The 27,762-nt window shown below is 47.4% G+C and overlaps 2 protein-coding genes and 1 pseudogene across 2 annotated transcripts; 1 reads left to right on the forward strand and 2 right to left on the reverse strand.

Annotated features, from left to right (window-relative positions):
• Positions 1 to 565: 565 nt before the first annotated feature.
• Positions 566 to 871, reverse strand: LOC119087408 (40S ribosomal protein S28-like). Its single transcript, XM_037202651.1, is given in 1 exon segment — positions 566 to 871. A coding segment is annotated over 1 exon segment (306 nt).
• Positions 872 to 1,263: 392 nt separating this feature from the next.
• LOC114695276 lies at positions 1,264 to 1,515 on the forward strand (annotated as a pseudogene).
• A 13,545-nt stretch (positions 1,516 to 15,060) lies between these two features.
• C1H11orf24 (chromosome 1 C11orf24 homolog) lies at positions 15,061 to 25,184 on the reverse strand. The gene is given in 6 exon segments (XM_028871626.2): positions 15,061 to 16,104; positions 16,107 to 16,388; positions 16,391 to 16,537; positions 17,454 to 17,627; positions 19,109 to 19,306; positions 25,046 to 25,184. Coding segments are annotated over 4 exon segments (1,206 nt in total). The 5' UTR covers positions 17,530 to 17,627; positions 19,109 to 19,306; positions 25,046 to 25,184; the 3' UTR covers positions 15,061 to 15,403.
• Positions 25,185 to 27,762: the final 2,578 nt, after the last annotated feature.

Consider the following 27,762-nt stretch of genomic DNA (forward strand, 5'->3'; position numbering starts at 1 on the left):
CACCGCCCGGCTTGTTTTGTTTTTTCAAGACAGGGTTTCTCTGTGTAGTTTTGGTGCCTGTCCTGGAGGTTGCTCTGTAGACCAGGCTGGCCTCAAACTCACAGAGATCTGCCTGCTTCTGCCTCCCAAGTGTTGAGATTAAAGGTGTTTGCCACCACCACCTAGCTAATGTGTATTTATTTATTTATTTATTTATTTATTTATTTATTTTATTTTTGTTTTTTGTTTTTTCGAGACAGGGTTTCTCTGTGCAGTTTTGTGCCTTTCCTGGAACTCACTTGGTAGACCAGGCTGGCCTCGAACTCACAGAGATCTGCCTGCCTCTGCCTCCCGAGTGCTGGGACTAAAGGCGTGCGCCACCACCGCCTGGCGTGCTAATGTGTATTTTTAAAAGTGTCCTGGAGAGATGACCTGGGATTGATTCCCAGCACCCACATCGCAGCTTACAAATATCTGTAAATCTAGTTCTAGGGACCCAACGGCCTTTTCTGACCCTGAAGGCCCTGCATGCAAACGATTCATAGACATATGTGCAGGCAAAACACCCATCGACATAAAACAGAAATCAATAAATATTTTTTGAAAACAATACAAATGCTTTATTTAATAGTTGCAGGTCATCAGGGGCCAAGTGGTGGATATCCAGGACCCAGCAGCAAGACCAGCTCAACCTCCGAGCCTCTCTTTCTGACTCCAATAGGGTGAGCACATCACCCTCTCAAAAGGGGCCTTTGACATTTCAGATGATAGAGTGGCTGGTGTCATCCATAAATTCCACACGTACCTGCGTGCACTGTCCCTGTGAGCCGGTCCTGCCCAGCGCTGTGGTTACCCTAGCCAGCTTGATGGGTTGCACGCGACTCATGTCCATGATGACAGCGATCTGGCGGAGAGAAATCAATAAATATTTTTAAATGACCTATCTATCTACTGTGTAAGAAAGGAACTTTAAATATGAAAACCAAATTGGTTAAAGAAGAAATGGAAAAAGAACAGACCATATTAACAGTAATCAAAAGAACTGCAGTGTATGTTTTACTATTGGACCAAGTGTGTGTTAGGATAAAGACTATCAGCAGAATATCAGTATGGAAATGTTGACTTACTGAGAGGACAGAACAAACTTCAGAACACACACAGATTCAAAAGGCTCACACCCTTTTCATCCCAGCACTCTTAGCATACAGGCAGATCTCTGTGAGTTCCAGGCCAGCCGGGCCACATGGAGATTGTCTTTAAAAACATAGGGTCTGAGAGGCCAAGATGGCTGGGAGATTCTCTACCTTCCTCAAAACTGCCTGGGCAAAGGAACCAGCACCCGTGGTGTCCACCGCCACTGGGAACCTCACTCTAATTATGCCCTTACTTAGCCTCGACACCAAGTGCCACCAAGATCAAACCAGCCACACCCTGCGATTACTCAGTGCCTGTAAGAGATAATGGGAACATGCCTGATGTGCCAGCCACCTCCGGGACCCCCAGGGCCCAAGCCTGGAATGGCTGAAGAGCGTGTGAATACTCCCACAGATGGAAGAGGACCCACTTCCTGTTGCCCCCAATAAACATGTGAAATCAAAAAGAAATATACATACATACAAACATACATACATACATATGCTGGAGATATGGCTCAGCGTTTAGGAAAATGTACTGAAGGACCTAAGTTCAGTTTCCAGCACCCACATCAGGTGGCTCATAACTGCCTGTGACCACAGCTCCAGGGGATCCAACACCTCAGGCTTCCACAGACACACATGCACACATATGTTTAGAAATAGTAAAAATAAATACAAAAAATACAAGTGTAGCAAGAACTAGGAGGCTAGACAGCGTGGTTGGTGCACAACTTTAATCTCAGTACTCAGGAGGCAGAGGCAGCGAGGATCTCTGTGAGTTCAAGGCCAGCCTGTTCTACAGAGTGAAACCCTGTCTTGAAAAAAACAATTAAAAAAAAAAGAAAGAAAGAAAGAGGGGGTTTGGGGATTTAGCTCAGTGGTAGAGTGCTTGCCTAGCAAGTGCAGGGCCCTGGGTTCGGTCCTCAGCTCTGGGGAAAAAAAAAAAAAAAGAGGGCTGGAGAGATGGCTCAGAGGTTAAGAGCACTGGTTGCTCTTCCAGAGGTTCTGAGATCAATTCCCAGCAACCATATGGTGGCTCACAACCATCTGTAATGAGATCTGGCACCCTCTTCTGGTGTGTAGGCATACATGCAGACAGAACACTGTATACATAATAAATCTTTAAAGAAAGAAAGAAAGAGAGAGAGAGAGAGAGAGAGAGAGAGAGAGAGAAAGAACTAGAAGAAATGAATAACCCTGATTTTAGCAGAAGATTTACCTCCCCCTTCTCATTAACAGATAAAACAGCTGTCAGAGGCCCAGCACGGATAAAGATGTGGCTACCATTGCCAAATAGCTTGATAGAACCAACTTCTCTAGAAAATGTTACATATGTGAAAAATTCAATTACTAGATGAGACAGCAACGAATTTAAAAACATTCATTCCTGCCAGGCAGTAGTTTCACACACCCTTAATCCCAGCTCTCAGGAGGCAGAGGCACCCAATTTCTGTGAGTTCAAGGACAGCCTGGTCTATAGAGTGCATTCCAGGACAGCCAGGACTACACAGAGAAACCCTGTCTCAAAAAAACAAAACCAAACTGAAACAAAAAACAAAAAAAACATTCTCTAATTACAGTGCACTAAATTAGAAGTGAAAAAAGAAGTATTTCTAGAAATTCTCCAAATATTTGGAGGCTAAGTGACATTCCTCGAAGTAGTGGGTAGTTTAAAACCATCAGGTGGAAATTAGAAACTGCTGTGTGTGTATGTGTATGTGTGTGTATATATGTTTGTATGTGTGCATATATGTGTGTATGTGTGTGTTTGTATGAATGTGTGTGCATATATGTATATGATTGTATGTATTTGTGTGTATATATTCATGTGTGTATGTATGTCTGTGTATATATGTATATTTATTTATTTATTAGACTGGCTTACAGGCTGTGGTCTAACTCAGCCAACAAAGACTGTGTAACAATGAAAAGTCCAGGAATTCAGTAGTTATTCAGTCCATGAGTCTGAATGCCTCAGCTAATCTCAGGAGACACAGAATCCTGAGGAAATAGACTCTAAGCCAGGGGAGGAAGGAACTTTCAAGGTGGAGGCAAGCAGGCAAAGAGCAAAAGCTTCCTTCTTCCATGTTCTTTACACAAGACACCACCAGGAGTAACCCCGACTTAAGGTGGACCTTCCCACCCAAAATCTGAACTAACGGTCAGTCTTCCCACTTCAAATGATTTAAGAAAAATCAAGGCTCCTGGAGAGATGGCTCAGTGGTTAACCGCACTGGCTGCTCTTCCAGAGGACTGGATTCAATTCCCAGCACCCACATGGCAGCTCACAACTGTCTATAACTCTAGTTATGGGGATATGATGCTCCCTTCTGGTCTCCAAGGGCACTTTCAGTCATGTGCACACCCACACACAGTATATGCACACACACACACACACACACACACACACACACACACACAGAGAGAGAGAGAGAGAGAGAGATACCTATATAAAAAGCTGTATGTCTGAGGCTAGAGAGAGATAACTGTGGTTAGAAGAGATTGCTCAGTGGTTGAGAGTGCCCGTTACAGGCTGGAAAGATGGCTCAGCAACTGAGAACACTTGTTGCGAGAACCGGGGTTTGATGCCTAACACCCATAAACTGGCTCATGGCCATCTGTAACCGCAGGGGATCTGACAACCTCTTTTGACCTCTGCAGGTACCAGGCACTCATGTGGCACACAGACATGAATGCAGGTTAACATCGATACACATAAAATAAATAATAAATAAATCTAAAAAAAAAAAAAACAAAAAACAAAGAAGAGTATCTACTGTTCTTACAAAGGATCTGAGTTCAGTTCCCAGCACCCACACCAGGTGGCTTGCAGTAGGTGGTTCACAATCCCCTGGACTCACCCTTTTCACTAAGCCATCCCTCTAGGCCCATGGTTCACTGTGATTGTGATTATCACACATACACACACACATAAACACACATACATACATACATGCACACATACACATATACACACAAATGAACACATACATTCACACATACACATACATACACACACATGCCCCTATAGCAAGTCTTTTCTGTACTGCCAGTTCCCAAATAATGACACAGAGACTTATTATTAATTACGAAAAGCTTAGCCTTAACTTAGGCTTGTTCCACCTGCTCTTATAACTTACATTAACTCATTTATTTTAATCTACATTCAGTCACATGGCTTGTCACCTCATCTCTCCATACTGTTCATGCTGCTTCTCCAAGTCTGGCTCAGGATCCGCCTTTCTTCTTCCCTGGGCCCTCTCTGTCCCCGTAAGTCCTGCCTAACCTCTTCCTGCCTAGCTATTGGCTGTTCAGCTCTTTTGTTTTGTTTTTCAAGACAAGATTTCACTGTGTATCCCTGGGTGTCCTGGACTTGCTCTGAAACCAGGCTGGCCTTGTACTCACTGAGATCCACCTGCCTCTGCCTCCCAAGTGCTGGATTAAAGGTGAGCACCACCACCACCCGGCTATCTTTTTTTTTTTTTTTTTTTGCATTCAGCTCTTTATTCAACCAGTCACAGTGACACATCTTCACACAGTGTAAAGGAATATTCCAAAACATTTCCCCTTTTTGTCTAAAAAAAAAAAAAAAAAAAAAGGAAAGGAAAGGTTTTAACTCTAACATAATAAAACTATAAACAATAAGAACAATTATCAGGTAAGAATTACATTATTACATTCACAATGTCCAGTCCATTTGTGTTTGGTGTATCCAAAGAAATTACTCTACTATCTATCTTATCTTGATGGATTTAAACTTTTATACCTAAACTATTTTCTATCATAACTTGTACTATCATCTTAAAACTATCTATTTAGACCTCAAAACGTTTTCTTAGATAAATACATCTCTCAACCTCAGACATTTTATACTTCTTTTCTGAGTTTCTTTTTTGAATTTTTACAGTAACAAAGGAAACTGTAACTCTGACTATCTTGTCTTCAACTCCATCAGAAACCCAAGAAGAGTGCAATATTACCTGAGTAAACAGGAAATACAGAGGAGCAAGCAACTTCCTATAGAAATGGCAGAGACAAGCGAGCGGTGGTGGCACACGCCTTTAATCCCAGCACTTGGGAGTCAGAGCCAGGCGGATCTCCATGAGTTTGAGGCCAGCCTGGTCTACAGAGTGAGTTCCAGGACAGGCTCCAAAACTACACAGAGAAACCCTGTCTCAAAAAAATGACAGAAACAGCTGGCTTTCTGGACAGTCACCCAAGGATCCTCTGTAACACTGGGGCATCGATCTTTGGCCTACAGGCTTAGAATATCTGACAGACTTCTCTGTGAAGCAGGAATTTTTAATTGACTGTCCTACCCTATCTTGGCAAAGTTTGGTGGTTGGCTTTTTTGTATCCTGCTTGTCCAGTTTGGACAGCATACTGTCGGCAGTTGAGGCAAGGGCAGTTTCTTGCCACAAAGAAAGCAAACTCCATATGGAGGTTCTTTGATACCCATCATCCTTTTTTGTAGTAGATTGGTGCTGCCAGGAGCAGACATGTCTCACTGTCATGAAAAGTCATTTTAAATGCCATATTCTGTAGGTCTTTGAAGAGTTTGAAGACCACCTACCTATCTAAAATATATCTCTGTATGACCTTGAAAACATACCTAACATAATTATGATTGTTATTGATAACTATTAACCTGTATTTCTTTATTATCCTAAGTAGCTTTCAAGGACTAAAACTTTACATTTTAAAATGAGTTGCATAGGTACAATACCTTAAACAAGAATAGAAACATATATGTAGTATAATGACAATAACTTTAAATTTGTATTAATATATAAAATTCCATACCAATGTAAAAATATTTGAGACTAGTGGTTGTTCAAAAGTAGACTCAACAATCCACCCTTTTATCCCATCATTTCTATAGTCTATCCCCCTTTTTCCTTCAGAAAGAGATCCCTGAATCTAATCTCCTTTGTTCAACTTTTTCCTGACCATGACCAGTAACAACTTGTAGCCAACACCCCTAAATGATGACAAACATCCATGGCCCACCACATGACCGAAACTACCCACCCCATCTCTTGGGAATATGGGCATCGTGTTCTCTAGATTTGCTTCCTGCTTCCTGGGGGTGATGGCATCTTTAGGGGGACTCTGAGAAAATTGGGATAATAGTGAAGTTCTGAGAGAGCTAGCTGTATTATTTTTTGTTTAGTTTCTGTGTGGTGGGAAAGTGTAGAGCTTATCTGAAGTTATGACTAGATTAGTCTGTGAGGCTGGACCATCTCACCTAGTAGCTTTGAAGATGTTCAGGATGCAGAATTTTGAGGAAACTGCAACAGAGGCATTCTGAGAGGCTGGATCCAGGGCTATTTGTTTTTATTGTTATCTGGTCCTTTTTTCCCCCTGAAAACCCACAAACTTTTAAAGGTATTAACACAAGTATGGAATGTGCAGTTTGCATAAGTCAGCTAAAGATGACTTTTTTTTTTCTATGATTGTGCAGGTAAATGAAAGACATCTGTTAACTTTGCAAATTTGTTTGGACTGTATAACCAAACTGTGATAGAAATCTCTATCCATGTTATATGAAAGGATAACGTAATAATAAGTCATGGGGACTCTGTAGCCAACAGGATTTATTATGTCTAATCTAGTCTCTGAGGAGTTCCCATATCAAGCGGTCAGCTTATACATCAACTGTCTTATAGTCTTTCCTGGCTTTTCCCTCATGTCTGTAGCCAAGATCCTCAGGAAGTCTCCCTCAGTCAAGTTTGATCTCAACTAACTTTGAAGGAATCCATAGCTTTTCTTTCCTGTGGAAACAAAAGCACAACCTCTCCCCCAATGCAACACATTGTCCGACTTTCATTTTGAAGCTAAAATATCCCTAAAGTCTATAGGTTGGTTTAATTTAGCATTACTTTCCACTATCCAATGTCTCTCAACAGCTGTTTTTCACTCATCAGCATTCAAAAAATTCAAAGCCAACAAAGCACCAAACAGTATCCAGACACCCTATGTATTTCCCATCTTTATGTGGCTTTTTAAAAAGAAAATATTATTTTACTTTCTTTTTGAAGACTTTGCTATTATTTTTAAACTATTTTTAGAGTCATTTTCTTTTCTTTCTTCGGCATCTAAGCACAGTTTTAAACACACTGTATCTTTTTAGAGGTTTCTGTGTCTAGGCCTGGCTTTACTAAACATCTGCACTGGTCTCTGAGCGGATGAAACAAGTCTTAAACTGCCATGTCTGCCTGCCCCATGGCTCAGCCTAGCACATGGTGCTAACGCATGCATGGGCTGTGCTGCAGCTGCTCCAGCCCACTGGCAGCAGCCAGTACACATGTCTCTCTATGCTGCTGAGCACCAGCTCACCTGAGAGACTGCAGGACTGGGAAGCTACAGCCAGCTCCTCATCCAGAACTTTTCTTAGCTTTCTCAAGCCCTATGTTTGGATATTCGAGTCCCGATGTTGGATGCCATATGCAGCAAGTCTTTCTCGTACCACCAGCTCCCAAATAATGACATGGAGATATTATTAATTATGAAAGCTTGCCTTAACTTGGCTTGTCCCACCACTCTTATAACTTAAATTAACCCATTTATTTTAATCTACATTCAGTCACATGGCTTGTTACCTCACACCCCAAAACAAAACAACAACAACACAAACCCAGACAACCTGTCAGTTACTTTCCTGTTGCTATGAAAAACACCCTGTCAAAAGCAACATAGAGAAGGAGTTTATTTTGACTTGTGGCTCCAGGGAATGAAAGAAGATGACAAGCCGTTTCTAAAATTTACCTGGAGGGGCTGAGATGTCTTAATGGGTAAAGTTAACTACTGCTAAATCCTGATGGCTGAAGTTCAATCCCCGGAACCCACATTCTGGAAGGAGAGAACTGGCTCCTACACACTGTTCTCTGATCTCCGCAAGGATGCTGTGGTAGTGCGCTGCACCCTACACACAAGTAAACACATGGATAAATGTAAAGCATAAAGTGAGGGTCTGGCTCAGCATTTCAGAACGTGTCCTGTACTTGCAGAGGACCTGAGTTTGGTCCCAGCACTCACCTTAGGCAGGCAGTTTACAACTTCCTGTGACTCCAGCTCCAGAGGATCCAACATCCTTTTCTGGCCTCTAAGGGCAGTTGCACAGACATGGCATACACAGATAGAGATATATACACATACACATATTTTTATTTAAATTAATTTCATTTAAAAATTAGAATTCATATGGGAATTAAAAGATGTGGAATAGTTAAAACAATGGTCACAGTCTGAGTCATGAAGAGAGGAGAGAGAGAGGCTGTGGAGACAACATCTCCTAATATCCAGGCCTGGAGTCTTTCCAAACACCACCTGGGCTCTGGTACCCGTCTCTGGTCCATCCCCTCACTCACATCCTTCTGAAGGATCATAATGTCATGACTGATCTTGTTTGAGAGTGAGGAAAAAGGAAAAAGTCAGCCAGACTGACAGGGAGTTTAGTATTTTCTCATTCTGGAATTTTCACATTTGTTTTGACTTAACTTTTTTTTTTTTTTTTTTTGTATGTGTGTGCATACAAACATATGCCTGTATGCATGTCTGTGCATTTCGTTCATGCAGTTCCCACAGAGGTCAGAAGACGGTGCTAGATCCCATAGAACTGGAGTTACAGATGGTCATTCGCCAGCTTGTGGGTGCTAGGACAAAATCCACATCCTCTTCATGAGCAGCCAGGGCTCTGAAGCACTGTGCCATCTCCCAGCCCCAAGATATCTAACATGTATTTAAGGTGTTTCCTTTGTCCGTGTGTGTTCTCAGCTCTCATCTTGCAGTGTTTGGGTAGGCGTGCCGGGGGCCAAGGCAATCTCAGGGCATTATGGAGATGGGCTTCATTGTTGGGGAACTGCAGATGCAACACAGATGTTATCTTGTACTCATCTCTCCTCCTCCGAAGAGGCTTGGGATTTTTCTTTTCTCTTTAGTACTTGAATACATTTTCTTTTTAAAAACTTAAAACTTGGGGCTGTTCTCTCCACCCTGGTAGAGGCAGCTACTCTCCTGGACCCTCCTTCCCAAATAAATCTCCTTCTCAAAAGAGTTTTGGAAAAAACAAACAACAACAAAACCAACCAAACAAACAAACATAAAACTTGGTCTGTTGAGATGGCTCAGTGGGTAGATTCTTGCTGCAAAGAATGAAGATCTGATCCAATCCCTAGGACCCACGTGGTAGAAGGGTAGAATTCACTCCTGTAATTGCGCCCTAACTTTGACAAACCTGTGAGACACAGGCATGTAGGCAATAAAAAAATATATATAATTTTTTTGTTTTGTTTTTGTTTTTTGCTTTTTGAGAGGGTTTCTCTGCATAGCCCTGGCTATGTTTGAACTTACTATGTAGACCAGGCTGGCCTCGAACTCAGAGATCCTCCTGCCTCTGCCTCTCAAGTGTTGGGATTAAAGGCATGTGCCACCATAGCCCGGCTATATATATATCTTCAAAGAATTAAAACTTCCCCTACTTCCCCTTTTTCCTTCTCTGCAAACAATTCCTGTCTTCTCCTGAGGGTTCAGAACTCCTGTTAGGAATGCAGAATGCAGGACGCCTCTTTTCAGAAACATTTCAAAGATGCATCTGTTTATTTAGAAATAACATCTTATGTAAGCATTGTGGCAGATGAGCCTAAGGTGGCCAGCCATCTCTGTTTCCTGGTATTCATGTAAACCCTCTCCTTGAGTGTGGGTCAGTTTGTGACTTGCTTTCAGTCCGTGACCCTTAGAGCAAAAGCCCTTACTAACCCATGCAGAGACTCATGGAAACTGAGGGATCAGCGTAGGTTTCCAGCGCTGACGGTGGACATATTGCCATAGAGCGATGGTTGGAGTGATCCGCACTGAATCATCGTCATATTGTACTGTACTATTGGCAATTTTTCTTTCTTCCCTTCTTCTCCTTCCTCCTCCTCTTTCTCCTTCTCCTTCTTTTACTTTTTTTCTGCTCCAAGAATGTGTCTTGAGAGTTGGCAAGATGGCTCTGGGGCTAAGGGCACTTGGTGCCAAGTCCGGGAATCTGAGTTTAACCCTGAGACCCACATGGTGGGAGGAAAAGGCCACTCCCGAATGTTGTTTGACTTCCGCACATATTCTACCTAGGGCACACACATGTCTGTTCTCCGTTTGTCTGTCTGTCTGTCTGTCGCTCTCACACACACAAACAGAATAAATGAATGTAATGATACGTTTAAAGTCAGTTTGGAGAGATGGCTTGGTGGTTAAGTACTTACTGCTCCTGAGGACTGGAGTTCAGTTCTCTCTGCCCCTGTTTGCAGCTCCAAACCACCTGAAACTCCAGAGCCAGGTGGTCTGGTGCCTCTGGCCCCATGTGTATGCACAACCAATTAAAGATGAATAAACTTTAAAGTTCAAGAATAAGAAACATATCTTTTTTTTTTTTTTTTTAAGATTTATTTATTTATTATGTATACAGAAGAGGGCGTCAGATTTCACTACAGATAGTTGTGAGCCACTATGTGGTTGCTAGGAATTGAACTCAGGACCTCTGGAAGAGCAGTCGGTGCTCTTAACCTCTGAGCCATCTCTCCAGCCCATAAGGAACATATCTTGAGGCAATATTATTTCTATTACCTACAACTCCAAGACTAATTCATTTTTTTTTTTAATGTGTGTGAGTGTTTTACGTTTTGGTTTTGATTTGGTTTTGGTGTCTGTGTTTGTGAGACAGGGTCTCTCTCTCTGTCGCTAAGGCTAGCCTGGACCTTGCTATGTAGACCAGGCTGGCCTTGAACCCACCGAAATCTTCTTGTCTCTGCCTAACATTACAGCTGTGCCCTGCTACACCCAGCATGTATGAATGTTTCACACCTGTGCACCATATGTGTGCAGTGCCTGTGGAGGACAGAAGAGGGCGCCACATGCCTGGCACTGCACTTACAAATGGCTGTGAGCTACCACGTGGGTGCTGGGAATAGCAACCCACGGCCCCTGAAAGAGCAGCCAATGCTCCAAACTGCAGAGCTGCCTCTCCAGCCCCCACCGTTGAATGGAGCCATCCCGAATTTCGACAGTTCTCCGCCATTATGAACACGAATGCATGTGAAGAGCTGTCTCATTGCTGCTGCTTCAAAAGAGCCCGAAGGATCACAGGATCAAAAAAAAAAAAAAAAAAAAAAAAAGCATAAAAATAGAAGCACATGCGACCTTAGCAATCGCATCAAAAAAAAAAAAAGCAAGCCAAATGCTCACTTAAGAACTGCCAGAGCTGTAACTCAAACTCCAAGCCCCACCAGCACAACTGGGCAGGCATAGCATGCTGCAGAGCAGATCTTTGTAGCTCAAGATCAGCCTGGTCTACATAGCAAGTTCCAGGTCAGTAAGAGCTACACAATGAGATCCTGTCTCAAAAACAAATAAAAGAAAGGAAAGAAAAGAAAAAAATTTTTCAATGCTACCCTGGGCTACACAGGTTTCCTAAAAACAGCACCCAAATAAAACAGGGCTGGAGAGATGGCTCAGTGGTTAAGAGCACTGGTGCTCTTGTAGAGAAAACAGCAGCTCACAACTGTTTGTAACCCCAGTTCCAGTGGATCCAGCACCCTCTTCTGGCCTCCATTGGCATCAGGCATGCATGAAGTACACATACATACATGCAGGAAAACTATTCACAAAATTAAAAATAAATCTAAAAAAAAATTTAAAACCCAACAAAACTAAAATAGCAGGAGTCAGTGACGTATAGGTCAGTAGTACAGCCCTTCCCTAGCATCTGCCAGGCCTGGGTTGACAGAGGGAGGGCGGGAGGGAGGGAGGGAGAGGGAGGACAGAAAGTGAATTTATGGGCTCAGCCTCCAAAGTCTCCAAGTTCCCTGGCTTCTCTCTGGGGACTGTATGTGATCTTGGTCCAAGTCCTGGCTCCTGGGATGACCCAACAACTCCCCATAGCCCCTCCCTGTGGCAGCCAGAAGGATCTTACACTTGGGAGCTTGAAGTCAGGACTCCACCCTCCCTTCCCTTTTTCTTCTAACTTTTCATCATGGAAATTTCCACACACACATAAGGAACTGGAAACCGGCCCTTCCCCTGTCTTCGGGGGTCTCAGGTTGTGTCTCCCCTTCACATCTTTCTCATTTCTCTTTAACCTTTTAAAAAAAATTGTATCTCATCTATTTGTTTACTTTGTGTGAGTGTGTGCATGTGCACAGTGCTTATATGGCAGTCAGAGGACAATGTAGCTTGTGGGGCTCAAACTCAGTTGTTCAGGCTTGAGGACGAGCACCCTGGCACACTGAGCCGTCTTGCCTGGCCACCCTTAAGCTGTTTAAAGTCACTTCAGTGTCGCTGTAAACACAGTAAGTGCAATTAAGTATCTGTTTAAAATCTAAACCTAACGACCTCGCTTCTTTGCTTAAATCCCGGAGGACAGGCTTCTCACCTTGCTCCAGTCAGTAGTCCTGGTCCTGACTGCCTCTTCTCCCCACACTCACCAGCCTCGAGTCATTCTTGAAGGTTTAACGCCCTCAGGTCACTGCCTGGATCCCCCATTTCCCTGGCTTCTCTTAACACTCCCCTCTGGCCGCGTGCATTTCTAATTCAAGTGTTTGCCTCCCCCCATCCTCCAGTCCCAGTGGGAGGCCAGCCTAGGGAACTGAGCATTAAGATCTGAGTTCTGTTTTAAAAATATCCCCCTGGCTGCTAAGTGGAGGATGAGCCGGGGGTGGGGTGGGGTGGGGGAAGCAGGAAGACAGTCCTCTGAGATAAGGAATAGATGGTAGCACGGGCTATCTGAGCAGGACACAAAGTAAGCGCTCACAGACATGAGCTGTTAGCAGAGTGGCGATATAAAGATGCTTCGCGTGCCTTGCTCCGAATGACCCCCAAAGCTGGCTGGTTACGGGACAGAAGAGCAGGCTCACCACGTTGAGGTGTTGCGGGTTCCCAGAACTAACTCCAGGATGCCTGGGAGAGGGGAGGGTTTCAGGTGCACATGACGTCATTCCCTCAAGCACATGCTGGCCCCAAGTGGGGACCAGCCCCTCCAGCACCTGCGAGAATGAGTGTTCCAGTAGGAGCGTCTAGGGGCGCCTTTCAGGGTCAGGGTCAGGTGGAGTGACTGTGGTTCTAAGTGGCCGAGGCGGGTGGGTACAGCCGCTGGCCGGATGCAGTGAGAAGCTCGGCCGCCAGGGGGCACCAGGGGATCCCCGCCACCGCGACCAGGGCCGCCCAGGTGCAACCGGCCCCAGGTGCCCCCTTTGTCTTAGCGCGCGCGAACATTCGCGCCGCCTGGAAGATGAAACCTCCTCTCCCCGGCCACCTCAGTGCACAACGCTGATCTGCAGGCCGTCTGTGAATCTCGGCCTGCCACTTGCCTGGTGGGTGACCTTGATGGCAACTTGGCCTGTCGTAAACTGACTCTCACTCACTTCGATCCACTTCTCCCCACATCCCGAAAGGATTTGGGCTCCCAATCTTTGAGAACAGGCTTTGAAACGGGACCGACGTGGGTCCAGGGTAGTGGCGCAAGTCTTTAATCGCAGCACTCGGGAGGCAGAGGCAGGTGCCGAGTTCCTGGTCAGCCTGGTCTAGAGTGAGTTCCAGGACAGTTAGAGCTACACAGAGAGATCCTATCTCGAAGAAAAAAAAAAAAGAAAAAAAAAATTCCATGAGCCACGAGGGGGAGCCCGCCCCTCATCCTCTAGAGGCTGAGCAGGGGGCAGGCTCACAGACCTTGATCCGCCCCAGTACTGTGTTCCTAATAGCAGGCAGTTTCTCAAATCCGCAATGTTGTGAACTGGCCTGGAGCTCAGGTCGGCGAGGCAGCCAAACCAGAGGCTGGAACCAGCCACCTTCCCAGCCATGGCTGGAGCCAACAGCAATGATTAACCATGTACTTGGGTCAGGTGTGTCTGCTAGACAGAGAGAAAAGCCAGCTATCAGTACAGGCTGCTTGAAGTGGGTGGGGCAGCAGGGCAGGGCCGGCATTAATACTGGATAAGGTGGGTTGGAAGCCACAAGGGCTGTGTGGTAATTCTGATCCCTTCACCTCACCCTGTGTACAGTTCTGCAAATGACCCAGGGGTTTACTCTGTCCTTTGTTACAGGCCACCTGCCATCCCTTTTGTACGAGGCAGAATTGAGAATCTAGGCCATCGTGGCTGCCGTGTGGCTCATGTGCTCTTGCTACATCGGGCATGTGGGTAGAGAAAGGCCAAGGATCAGCTTGGTAAACAGGGCAGCTGAAGAAAGCATTGGGACTCTAGGACCAGGGTCAGGGCTGGGGTATGGCTCAGCAGGAATGTTTCCCTCCCATACAAAAGGGCCTGGGTTCCATCCCCAGCACTGCCAAGAAACAAGATCCAAACCAGAACACAGGCAGGCTTTATCCTGCTGACCCTCGATGAATGGGATGCTACTGAGCCTCAGCGCCCACTAAGCTGGGGGTTGGGATGCTGATCTGCTGGGGTGAGTGCTCTGTGTTCCATACATTCACAGCAGGACGGTGGCTGGGCTGTGACTGCTTTTCATGGCAAGGACCTGGAATCCAGAACTGTCCTGTAGAGAAGGCTGAGCTTCTGACTGGGAACAAGAGACTAAGCATCACTTGTCCTTGGACCCACTACCCCACCTCTGTGGCTGAGCAGGGTGGCTAATGTTCCGGCAGGGAGCGTAAAGGCCAAGCTGGCTCTTCTATGGACTGTGTTGGATTCAGCTCTTTCATACCCAGGTTGGGCTGCAAGAGGCTCAGCTCCTGAGAGGTCAAGCAGCCAACTGCCAGCACCCAAGAACAGCTCAGGACTTGGCTGGAGCCTCTGCTGAGCACTTGGACATCAGAGGGCGCCCAAAGCAGTGGCCTGAACACCGTAGCCCTCCAGGGCCTCATGTCATACTACAAGTTTACAAAAGCAAGCCCCGGGCGTCACAAAGGGTACACTAGGAGACTGAGGGCAGGGCGTACAGATCCACACAAGCCAGATGGAGAGCGGTCAGTGCTTTTAATCCTGGTCAAGATTTCACACACACGGAGGGCTGAGAGGGCCAGGCCCCCTCGACCCTGGCCACTCTTGCATAAGTGATCATTTAAAAAAATAACTATGAAAAGGCAGCTCTCTCCTGATGGTGGAGTTGATCTGACATCAATTAAATGTGTCTACGCATGTGGCACAGCTCTGAAATTGCACCGAGAGGATCTGGAAGCACTTGGTTTGTCTGAGGCAAAACAGAAGGCCATGGAAGAGGCCGGCCTCCCCGGCCCTCCATCTCCGAGTCAGCATACATGCCATTGATCAGGTAATGGAAGAGGCCGGCCTCCCGGGGCCCTACATCTCCGAGTCGGCGTACATGCCATTGATCAGGTAGTCCACCTGTGTGTAGTCCTTCTTCTTGTAGCTCTCATAGGCCTGCAGGGCAAACATCACCAGGACTGCAATGAAGAGGGTCACCCCAAGAGCGAGCACCGCCAGAAGTAACATTTTGTTCACCAAGGATGGGGTCAGGGGCTCAGTGGTGACCACGAGGTACTGGCCTTGGGTGCTGAGCTGACATGAGTCTGTGGTTGGCACCTTAGGGTCCCCGGAGCTCCTGGGTGTCGGCCCAGCAGTACCGGCTGTGGCTTTGGTCTCCACCCGCTCCGTTGTCAAGGGTGTGCCTGGCCCACCTGTCCCCTGGGTAGGTAATGCAGGGCTTGGCTGTGTGGTGGGGGATGTGGCCTCCACTTCAGGGGTCGGGCTGGTGGGAGGCACTGGCACTGTGCTGGCAGTCGGCTCCGTGGTTTGTGTCTGGGTGGTGGTCACCACTGTAGAGGACACTGAAGTCACAGGGCGGGTGGTGGTGGGCTCCAGGGTGGTATTTAAAGGACTAGGTGTTGATCTCCCTGTGCTAGGCACTGGCTGCCCTGTTGTCACCTGGATGGTGGTACCTTGTGTCGGGGCACCTGAGGTGGGTGTGGGGTTCGTGGTGGATGTGTTAGCAGGTGAGCTTTGGGTAGGACTCGGAGTCCTCGTGGGACCGCTTGTGTTATGGTGCCTGCAGCAACAGTCATGGTATGTGGGGCCACTGATGCCACTGTGGCTGTTCTTGGTGATGTCCTGGCATTTGTACTTGGCACTTCTGCACGTGGTGTGCTGAGAGAGGAGAGCCCAGCAGTGGTGATGGGCAGAGTCTGCCCCACAGACGAGGGGCCTGACGATGTAGGCGGCACAAGAGTCCTGGAGGTCACACTGTCAGCAGTGCCCTCTCTGGTTGTTGGAGCGCTCCCGTTAGTCCAGTGTGTTGTCACCTCTGCTGTCACATTGGTAGAGTTCAGGTGGCTGCCCAGGTCCCTGTGGTCAATGTGACAGAAGCAGGTGGCACTGTGGCTGTTCTCTCAGTTGGTTTATCAGCCCTTGGATCTGTGTCCCTAGGCATCCTCTGCTTTACCGCCTTGGGCCACATCTTGGTTGTGACTAAGTGTCCTTAAAATCAGAAGGGGAAAAAGAGATAGAATACTTTGAACCACATGGAGGGATCCTGGGACCTTAACTAGCGTGGCCAGTGTTGGCTGCCTGGCACCATACTCCCCAGAGCCCTGGGTGTTGACAGAAGTGACACATGACCCAGTATCTTCTCTTCTCCCCTCCACAGCTGACAGCAGCTGCCCACAGCCCATGACACCTTGAATTACGGATTCCTTGGCCCATTCTAGGGCTCCAGCCTGGGGAGGCTTCAGAACTTTGTAACTGGATCTAATCCCTAAGCGTCAGGTCAGAAGGCTCACATTATGTGATTATGAAAATGATCATATGAGGAGCTGGAGATATGGCTCAGAGGTTAAGAGCACTGACTGCTCTTCCAGAGGTCCTGAGTTCAATTCCCAGCAACCACATGGTGGCTCACAACCATCTGTAATGAGATCTGGTGCCCTCTTCTGGCCCACCAGGACACATGCAGACAGAGCACTGTATACATAATGAATAAATAAATCTTTAAAAAAAAAAATGAATTACTTAAAAAAAAGAAAAAGAAAATGATCATATGAAAACAAAGCAAACCTCAGCACCTGTACACCCCCCAAGATTTGTACAGAAAAGTGGCTGCAGACATTCAAATTCTAAGTAGCCTCGCCTTAAGGATAGGCTTGTCTGAAGGAATTCTTGGGGAGCCCAGCAGGGCAGGAGCACACTCAATACTGAGGTGCCAACCAACAAACTCCAGAAGACAGGGCAACTCTGCAGGTCTCTGCTGCTTGGTCACACTGGGGTCCCCACCTGTGCTCCCCTCTATCCCAGACCTGACTGACAGCCCAGCCCTGCAGCTGGAAAGGTAGGGTTTGGAGTTGCCTCTCTTCTGGGCTCAGGCTCCTGTGGGCCTTCCTGGTGGTCACACACTCACGTGGCTCCTCAGACACCATATGGCTTCTAGATAATTGCACGGAGGAAATCCAAACCAGCACCAGGGCTGTCCACATCTTGCTGGTGAGCTGGAAGCAGGGCTGGTGGTCTCTGAGCCTCTCAGGCGGCCAGCCCTTCAGGCTCTCAACAGTTGCCTTCTGCTTGGCCCAGGGATCTGGGGTGAAGAAGGCAAGTTGGTCAGAGGCCTTTACTCAACAGCACACAGCCTTCCCAGAGGTCCAGGGCTTAGACCAGGAAGAACCAACTCAGCAGCCAGGAGGGAAATGCCGACCTGCCTGTGTCTTGCTCCCATTGCCTAAAGCCTTTGCCCCAATTCCACTGGGTCTCAGCTTCTGACGAGTCCCACTTTCTTTCCCTCAGCAGCTGGAGTCAGGGCAGGAGAAAGCCAAGCCTCACCAAGGTGAGTGAAAACTCTTCCTCCCTGGTACTGGGTGAGTCTTATTTGTTTGTTCTGAGGGAAGGTGGGCGGTGAGAAGAGACAGTAGCGTCCTGAGAGAAAAGCTGAAATGGAGGTTTCGCACAGAGAATCCAGGCTCAGCTCTGTAGCACGATTCTTAGGTCTTATTAATAAAATCAAACCTGAGGCCAGATACTGGGGTGAATGCTGGAAGATCAGAGAAGCAGAACAAGCCACAGCTACCTCACCTTGCCAGTTCCTCAGCTGATCCTGTTTCCTCAGACTGGAAGCCACTGAGTCCTCATATCCAAATGGATCTCAACTGAACTGCTGCTAGAAGCCTGAATGCTTAACCAGCTAAATGTTCTAGTTTCTGGTCCTCACGCCTTATATATCTTTCCTTTCTACCATCACTCCCTGGGATTAAAGGCTCGCTTTCTGGGATTAAAGGCATGAGTTACCATGCCTGGCTGTTTCCAATGTGGCCTTGAACTCACAGAGATCAGAGGGATTTCTGCCTCTGGAATGTTAGGATTAAAGGTGCCACCATTTTCTTGCTTAAGTATCTAGTGGCTTTTCTGTTCTCTGACCCCAGATAAGTTTATTAGGGTGCACAATATTTTGGGGAACACAACACCACCACACAGCTCTGAGCTGAGGCAAGGCAGCTGGGCCATGGTGATGAAGGCATTTAGATGGTCCCTGGACTACTTTCATCTACTGATACCCTAAAGGTGCCAGCAGGTCCAGGGTGTTCCTGGGCCCCAGCCCTGGTTGGGAAGTCTGCTGGTGAGTTCAAGGAGAAAAGATGTGACAGGCACCTCTAGTGGCTAGGGAGGGCCTCAGCTCCCTAAACATACTCCAGGTCTTAGTATCCCCTGCTGCGCACTCACTACAAATCTGGGACAGGGGTGGGCCAACCTTTTCTATAAAGGCCCGGCAGCCAATATTTCAGACAGGGAATCATGCAGGCCATATCTTAGCTACTTCTTTAGTCCAGTGAAGAGACAACCATGGATGGCAGTGATTGTGTCCTACGAAAACTTGATCGACACAGCTCACAAGCTGTAGTTTGCCAACTGTGGCTCCAGAGCCTCCCTCCACCTCAGGGTAGCTGATGCAGCTAAGCCAGGGAGGCGCTGACTCGTGGCTTCTGTTGACTCTACAAACCCACCACCCCAGGGCTTTTTCTAGGGTCCCTGTCTGGTCCCCAAACAGGCAGCGCCTGGGACACTCACCAGAGGCAGCTGCTCAGTGCCGACTGGGAGGCCAGGCTGATGTCCTCCTTGGGCAGCTGTGGGCTTGGCATCCTGTACCTGCCATATTAAGTCTGGCTTTGCAGGTGAGGGCAGCTGGGCAGGGCACTCCCAGGCCATGGCATCCGCTGAGGCACATGTAGAACAGAGGCAGCTGCTCCTCTGTGGTGTCAGACACACCTACAGTTGAAAGAGAGCCCACACGCTTAGGGAGCACAGGGACAAACATCCAGTGAGGAGGCCCCGAAGGAGCCGCACTCAGCAGCTCGGGGCTGGGAAAGGACATGCATCAGGGCTATCAATGTCACAACTTCTGAGGACGCAATTCTGACACAGAACTTCTGCTTGTTTGCTTTGGTTTTTCAGGACAGGGCTTCTCTGTGTAGCTCTGGCTGTCCTGGAACTCGCTCTGTAGACCAGGCTGGCCTTGAACTCAGAGATCTACCTGCCTCTGCCTCCCGAGTGCTGGGATTAAAGGCGTGCGCCACCACTATCACCCAGCTGAAGAACTTTCTAAAGGAGGAACTGGATAGAAGTCCAAAGATGGAAGTCTTGGTGGCACAGGCCTGTAATCCTAGTGGTTGGCAGGTGTAATCAGGAAGAGCAAGAGTTCATGGCTAGCCTTGGCTATGTGGTGGCTTCCAGGTTTCCTCATCTGGGAGATGGCTCACTACACAGGGCAGGCGCGAGGACCTGGGTTCAGATCCCTAACACTCATGTAAAAGCTGCAGATGGCGGCATGCACCTGTAACCCCAGGTTTGTGGGGAGCAGAGACAGATGGGTCCCAGGGCTTTGAGTGAGGCTGGCTGAAACAGCAAACCTGAGGTTCAGAGACCCTGCCTACATAAAACCAGTGGCGAGACAACAAGGAAGACATCTCAGTGTCCACCTCTGGTCTCCACACACACCTCTTGGGCGAGCACAACAGTACATGCATACTACACACACACACACACACACACACACACACACACACACACACACACACACACACGCCCCTACCCCACCACATACCAAACCCCGCCCCCATGACAGAGATCTACAGATACTTTTACAGGAGCACAACTCCAGAATGGTTCTGTCAATACTGTGCCATTCATGGCTGAACTACTTCACGGTTGTTAGAACTGAAGACATAAATGTGTATTTATGGACACAGCAGCAGCATTAAGTGAATGTCAACAATGGCCATCTTGAGAACTGGATTTGAATTATTTTTTTTTTTTTTTTTTTTTTTAAATTTTATAGCATGGATTCCTTTGGGACACATTCATGAAAGGCGCCACTGAAAGAAGCAGCTGATTTCTTTCCACTGACAGGCAATGTGGAATAGAGCACTTGTTGACAAATTCACATGGAGATTTTTTTTTGGGGGGGCGGTTTAGAGATTTTGTTTGTTTAAAGACAAGGTTTCTCTATATAATAGTCCTGGCTATCCTGAATTCTCTTTGTAGACCAGGCTGGCCTCGAACTCACTGAGATCTGCCAGCCTCTGCCTCCCAAGTGCTGGGATTAAAGACATGAGCCACCACTGCCAGGCCAAGGAGATTTTTTTTTTAAAGATTTATTTATTTATTATGCATACAATGTTCTGCCTGCATGTGTCCCTACAGGCCAGAAGAGGGCACCAGATCTCATTACAGATGGTTGTGAGCCACCATGTGGTTGCTGGGAATTGAACTCAGGACCTCTGGAAGAACAGTCAGTGATCTTAACCTCTGAGCCATCTCTCCAGCCCAGGAGATTTTTTTTAAACATTTATTTTCTTGCTTATGTGCATGATTATGAGTGTGTGTGTGCAGATGCATACATGTCTGCAGGGGCTAAAAGAGGGCACTGGATCCCCTGGGGCTGGGGTTGCGGGCATTCATGAGCGCCTGACATGAACGCTTGGGACTGAACTCTGCAAGAGTAGCAGGGACTTGTAGATATTGACTCATCTTTCAAGCTCCCTTACATGGAGGGTTGTTTTGTTTGTCTGGTTTTTCTTTTGTTTGTTTGTTTGTTTATTTTTTGGTTTTGTGGGGAGCATTTCAAGATAGGGTTTCTCTGTGTAGCCATGGCTGTCCTGGAACTCACTCTGTAGACCAGGTCCATCTAGAACTCAAGAGATCCACCCAGTGCTGGCATTAAAAAGTGTGTGCCACCACCTGGCAGGAATTTTTTTTTTTTAATTAAAACAAAACAAGTAATTACATGGATGTGGCTGGGTGCACATGTACTACAGAGCCATGTGTGGAGGTTCAAGGACAACCTGCAGGAAATCTATTCTCTCCTTCCACCACATGGGCTGCAGGGACCGAACTCAGATGGGCAAGCCTGGTGGCCAGTACCTTTACCCCTTGAGCCATCTTGCTGGCCCTGATTTATCTGTTAGGAAACCCATTTTCTGGGAGGCAACTGGCACTTAGTGGAACCCAGGACACTGGGTCGCCATGGGAGGACACTATGCAGGCAGGCTTCTCACTTAGGAGCTGTTGTAGCTGAGTTTTAAGGTTCCTTTTTTTTTTTTTAACCTCACGTATTCATGTACATCTGTGTGCGTATGTGCATGCGAGAGCAGGTGCCCCCAGAGGCCAGGGGCATCAGATTACCCTGGAGCTGATTTACAAGCAACTGTGGTCCAAACCTAAGTGCTAGGGCCCAAACTCAGGTCCTCGGTGAGGGAAGTCCAGGCTTTTGTGTTCTGAGCCGTGTTGTTGAGACAGGTCTCACACTGTAGCCTAGGCTGGCTCGGAACTCACTGTGTAGCTCAAGCTGGCCCCCAACTTAGAGCAATCCTCCCGCACAGTCTCCCAAACGCTGCGATCTAAGTGTGAGCCGTTAGGCTTAGCTTTCACTGATGAGCATACACTGTACACTCAAAGCTTGTGCTGTGTGCCACTCCTAGTCACTCAGTCCTAGCCAGTGGGTGGGTCTAGAAGTCTCTCCCACAGAAACAGGAATGAGCCACTAAGAAGAGGCAAGAAGGCTCTTGTTGGTACTGTGACTTCATCTCCCCGGCATGGTCCTGCCTCCACTTTTTGAAAGAATAGTCTCAATGTCAAGGTCACATATAGAGCTAGGCATGGTGACACATGCCTATAATTCCAGCTCTGGGGAGGCAGAGGCAAGTTCGAGGCCACCCCCGCTACAGAGTGAGATCCTGGGTCAACAAAACAACATCAGGGAAGGGGAGCTACACTAACCTTTACAAACTGACCAATAAGAGAACATCCATGTGATCAGAAATAAGTTTTAATAGAGCACTTTAGGGAGCCTTAAGTCAGAGTTTGTACCTCAGTATTCTCATGATCTGTATAAGGACCCAGGCATGACTGTATACACCTGGAATCCCAGTATTTCAGAAACAAAGACAGGAGTACAGCCAAAAGTTCTAGGTCATCTGATCTATAATAACAATTTCCAAGCCAGGGATTCATAGTGAGAACTCATCTATTTTTGTTTGCTTTTTTGAGACTAGGTCTCACTGCGTAGGACTGGTTGGCCCAGAACAAGGCCAACCTACGTGGACCAAGCAGGCCTTGAACTCACAAAGATCTGCCTGCCCTTTGCCTCCCAAGTGCTGAGATTAAAGGCGTGTGTCACTAGGAATAGTCTGAGACCTTGCTGGAAAGATGGCTCAGCAGTTAAGAGCAATGGGTGTTCTTCCACAAAACCAGGGTTAGATTCTCAGTATGGACCGGGTGGTTCACAACCATCTGTAACTGAATCCAATACGCTCTTCTGGCCACTACAGGAATTGCATGCACACAGTGCACAGACATACATGGAGGCAAAACACCCATACATATACATATATATTTGTTTATTTGTTTGTTTTTGAGACAGGGTTTCTCTGTGTAACAGCCCTATTTGTCCTGGAACTAGCTCTGTAGCTCAGTCTGGCCTTGAACTCACAGAGATCCGCCTGCCTCTGCCTCCCGAGTACTGGGATTAAAGGCGTTCTCCATCACTGCCTGGCAAAAATATTTTTAAATATTTTCTAAAAGTGCTCTTAATCTTGAGCCACCTCTCCAGCCACCTACCATATATTATATATTATATTATATTATATTACATATTTTGAGACAAGGTCTCTTGATGAACCCACTGGAACTTGTCAGGTGGACTAGACTGACCAACCAGGATACCCATCTATTTCTACCCAGTACTGAGGGTACAGGCCTGCACCGTCTAATGACAGTCTGTTACCTCTAGTCCCAGAGGATCTGACAGCGTCTTCTGGCCCGAAAGGCTAATACATGAATGTGGTGCACAGACATGCATGCAGATGAAACACCCATACACATAAATAAAGGAAAAAGTAATAATAAAAAAATCTAAGTTTTAAGTCAGAGACTAGGCTAGACAGACAGACAATGCTGAGAGTTCCTCCTCTGTGGAATCAGCTCCCCACGGGATCTGCAAGGCATAAGCAGCAGGCACCTTTTGCCAGCTCACACAAGGCCAGTATCTCATGTTCCAAATTCCCATTGCCACATGGGCACATGCTTTAGACCACAGGGCAATGTCTATATACACAAGACTTTAAGTCTGTATTTCCTGGACTGCTCCTACCAGAGTTCAGCCAGGTGACGTGTCTGAGTCCCCAAGTGTCAACTTCATTCCGTTTCTAGACTGTGCCCTTAAGATGCCTCCCAATTCCTCTAGTGTTGAATATCTTGCATTCTTAATCTTGCCTTGCCTTTTAATTCCTTTGTGATCTGAGATGAAAGAATCGTTATTACAAATCACATAAAACTAGACCTCGATTTGGTGAACTTTTTTTTCTAACACACACAGATTTAATACAAGAAGTCCAGGCTTGGCAATGACCATTAGTAATCCTTATCAGCAGCCCCATATCTACTACAAGCTGGGGAAGTTACACATACACAGCAACAGAAATCGAGAAAAGCTAGTACAAGACAAACTACAGCCACCTAATCCTGACACATCACCTGGTTGGACATTGCTCTGTGATCCAAAGGATGTGTTCATGTGACAGACATGAGCCCGTGATCCTGGAATGTTAGATATTATCTTAATTACTTAATTACACTGCTTAGCTCAAGGTTTCTGGGAGTTCAGGTCTCACCACTAAAATGCCAAAGGTCTCTTGTTTTTACATTCTGTTTGTTTCGAAGCAGAGTTTCTCTGTGTAACAGTTCTGGTTGTCCTGGATCTCACTTTGTAGACCAGGCTGGCCTCGAACTCACTGATATCCACCTGCCTTTGCCTCCCAAGTGCTGGGATTAAAGTTGTGCTCCACCACCGCCCAGCTTGCCAAAGGTCTCTTGTTTTAAAGCTTGTCATGCCAGCATTTCGCTGTCCATTAGTCAGGTCTAACTTATAAATGGAAAACTTGTATTTTAAACATTTTGCTGGTTGATTTCATTGAAAATTTAGAGCTGCTTCCTAGGGGTGGAGGCGTAAGTAATTCAAGTTCTTCTAGTCGGATTCCTAAGCACCAGCCAGACCGTTAAGCGCACAAGCTAGCGGACACAAGGGAAGGGAGGCGCAAATGAGCAGGGAGGGAAACAGGATGATTTTTCCTCATTCGCAGGCAGAAAGGATTTGAGGGGCAGGCCTGAGTCACCCAAAGGGTCAACTATTTCTGAGACCACCACTTTCTAGGATACGGCCTGACTGATGCAGGACTCGCCTACTCTCAAGTGTCCATAGTGTTCGCAAACTGCCCAGCTCTGGGTTCTCGCAGGTCGGCGATCGCCGTCATCCCACCTCCTCCTCCTGCGCATCCATGCTCCTCCAAGGGCTCGGCCCGTTCCTCCCTTCTCCTCCTCGCTTCCATTCCTCACCGCCTAGCACACCACGTCCCCATTCATCCCTCCTCCGCCCCGCACCTCGCTGTCCATCCCCAACCGGTTTAGGAGGCCTTCACGACAGTCCCCTGGATGGCAGCGCGGGTCGCTTACCCGGGCGCGGCAGGCCTGTGGCCCTCGCACCGCAGCGCAGCCACTTCAGCGACTCAGCCCCGCGCGGGGACGTGGACCGCAGCGACACCCAGTTCGCTCAGCTCGCGGGTGAGCGCTGGGCCCCACCCGGACCGCCCCGGAAAGACGTCACGAAGGCGGGACCAATCGGCCGTCGCTGTGCACGCGCGGCCGCGGGCGATGGGCGTGGTTTGAATAGGCCACGCCTGCTTCGGGAGCTGGCCTCTATCCTGGTCCTGCCCCAGCCGGAAAGAGCTATTTGGAGCCGGTCTAGCGGAAGTGAACGGTCCTGGGAATTCTAGGCTGTGTCTATGTGCACATCTTTTTGCAGAAGCTTGGGAGAGGGGCCCGGGCAGGCGACCGCAGATGTACTCGTCTGGGTGGGCGGCTCTCGAAGGCTTCTTGAGGGACTTTGGGCGGTTCCTTTGGCCCGGTTCCTGAACTTCCCTGCCTCTCTGCGATACAACCCCTTATGGCCGCTCTTCCAGTCCCTGCTCACAGGCTTGGCTACTAAGATTTGCTTTGAGCTCACTGCACCTTCCAGTTTCTGGCGAAGCACTTCACCTGAAGGGCAGGCATTACACTTACTTAATTCTGCAAGAGGACCTTCGCTTCTATTTTCCAGGTTGAGAAACAGACTCACAAAGGGCTTTGGAATTTTACACGTGGCATGACAGTGGGACGAAATGGAAAGCCTGTGGGACTTGCTTTTAATTTGAACCACATTGGGGCTGGAGAGATGGCTCAGCGGTTAAAGAGCACTGCTGCTCTTGCAGACGACCCCATTCGAAACGACAGTTCCAGGCGATTGATTGCCCTCTGGCCTCCAGTGCACAAACATACCTGTAGGCAAAAACTCCCACATACTTGTTTTGTTTTTGAGTCTCTCTTTGTATCCCAGGCTGTACTGGAACTCTTCCTAGATCTGGTTGTCCTTGAACTCACAGAGATCATCCATCTGTGAAGTAGGCTTTGCAAGCCAGTTAGCAAGTTCTGTTACTGAATGACAATTTGTGTTAGATCCTTCTTGGTCCCCCTACCCCAATCTAAACGTAAACCTGTCTGTAGAGGAATGATTGATTATCATTGCCAGTTTTGTTTTGTTATGAGACAAGGTCTCACCTTGTAGCCGTGGTTGGTTTTGGGTTTGCTATATCGATCATTCTGGCCTTGAACTCCCAGAGATCCTCTTGCCTCTGCTTCCCTGCTAGGATTAAAAGCATGTGCCACCTTGCCTGGTCTGTTTCCAGTTTTACAGCCTGACTTGGGTCCTGGACTCTGGTAACTGCTGAGGGTGTGTGGGGACCAATGGACCCTGCCCTGAGTCCTGGGAAGACTGCAAGCCTCACAGTTGCACCATCAGCACACCTGCAGGCCAACCTCTGTTTCATGCAGTTTGGAATTTGCCTGGCAAAGTGTGGGCTTGCTGAAACCACCTGAGGGAGGACTTTGTGTTTGTTTTCATCTCCCAAGTAGTCCCACAAGGAGAAATACAATAGCAATGCTCAGTGAACATACTTCTGAAAGTCAGTTGTGTCTAGTTCTGTGCACATTTTTCCTGGAATGTCAAAATTTGTGTCTGCTCTCATTTCTCTCTTCAGAGAAACAAAGATAGTAGGTGTCATGGCACAGGCCTTTGATCCCAGCACTCGAGAGGCAGAGGTGGGTGGATCTCTGAGTTCAAGGCCAGCCAGGGCTACACAGTGAGAGTGTCTCAAGACAAAAGTATGGAGAACTATGGGAGAGAATGAATTGATTTCTGACTGAATGGGTCTTGCTGACATGAGCATGGCCATGTTAAAGATCCCAGTGCCTCAGGTCTATGTGAATGGCAAAACCTTACCTAGATGAGGATCAGGGAGGTGGAAAAGCCTTCCTCTGGTTTGAATGTGAATATTGGCAATGTGAAAAAGATGTCCACAGTAGTCCCCCCAGTCTGAAGACCGCTCCCCTTCAGAGACTATTCCTACTGAGATGAAGTAAACCTGCCTCCTTGTTTATCTGTATGTTTAACGTCCCTGTTCCGCTCTGTATTATAAACAGCCTGAGCTTCCTGGGTGCTGTGCCTTCTACATCAGAGAGCTCAGCTCACCTGATCCCAGCTCTTCCTGTACATGTGTGCGTCATTGCTTCATCCCTCGCTGCCCCTAGTCAGGGTTCCAGAATCCAAGCTGTGCAAGGATGAGGTGAAGAAGTAAAGGTTATGGCCAGGCTAGAGGTGCAGCTGTGTCATCTCAGCCGCTTGGGAGGCTGGAGCTGGAGGATTGCAAGTTTAAGGCTTACCCAGACTATAGAGGTAGTTCAAAGCTAGCCTTGGCAACCTGACAAGAACCTATCACCAAATGCAAAAGGCAAACAAGGGCAGGGGAAACAGGTCAGTGATCAAGTGCTTGTCTAGCATGTGTTAGTTACTGGGCTCCAGCCCCAGGATTACAGACATGGGGGTTGGCTAGAGAAATGACTCATTGATTAGGAGCACTTACTGCCCTTGCAGAAGATTCAGGTCCTAAGACCAGAGTTCAATTCCCATCACACACACTGCAGCCCACAACTTTCTATAACAATTACAGGGTATCTGATGCCCTCTGCTGGCCTCTATGGGTACCTGCATGCATTAGCTCTTACACATAGACATGCTCATTAAAAAAATAAAACAGAAAAAGAGGCTGTGAACTCTCAAGACTGGAGAAGTTTTGTGC

This window comes from Peromyscus leucopus, chromosome 1, assembly GCF_004664715.2.
Source record: "Peromyscus leucopus breed LL Stock chromosome 1, UCI_PerLeu_2.1, whole genome shotgun sequence".
Taxonomy (NCBI): Eukaryota; Metazoa; Chordata; class Mammalia; order Rodentia; family Cricetidae; genus Peromyscus; species Peromyscus leucopus.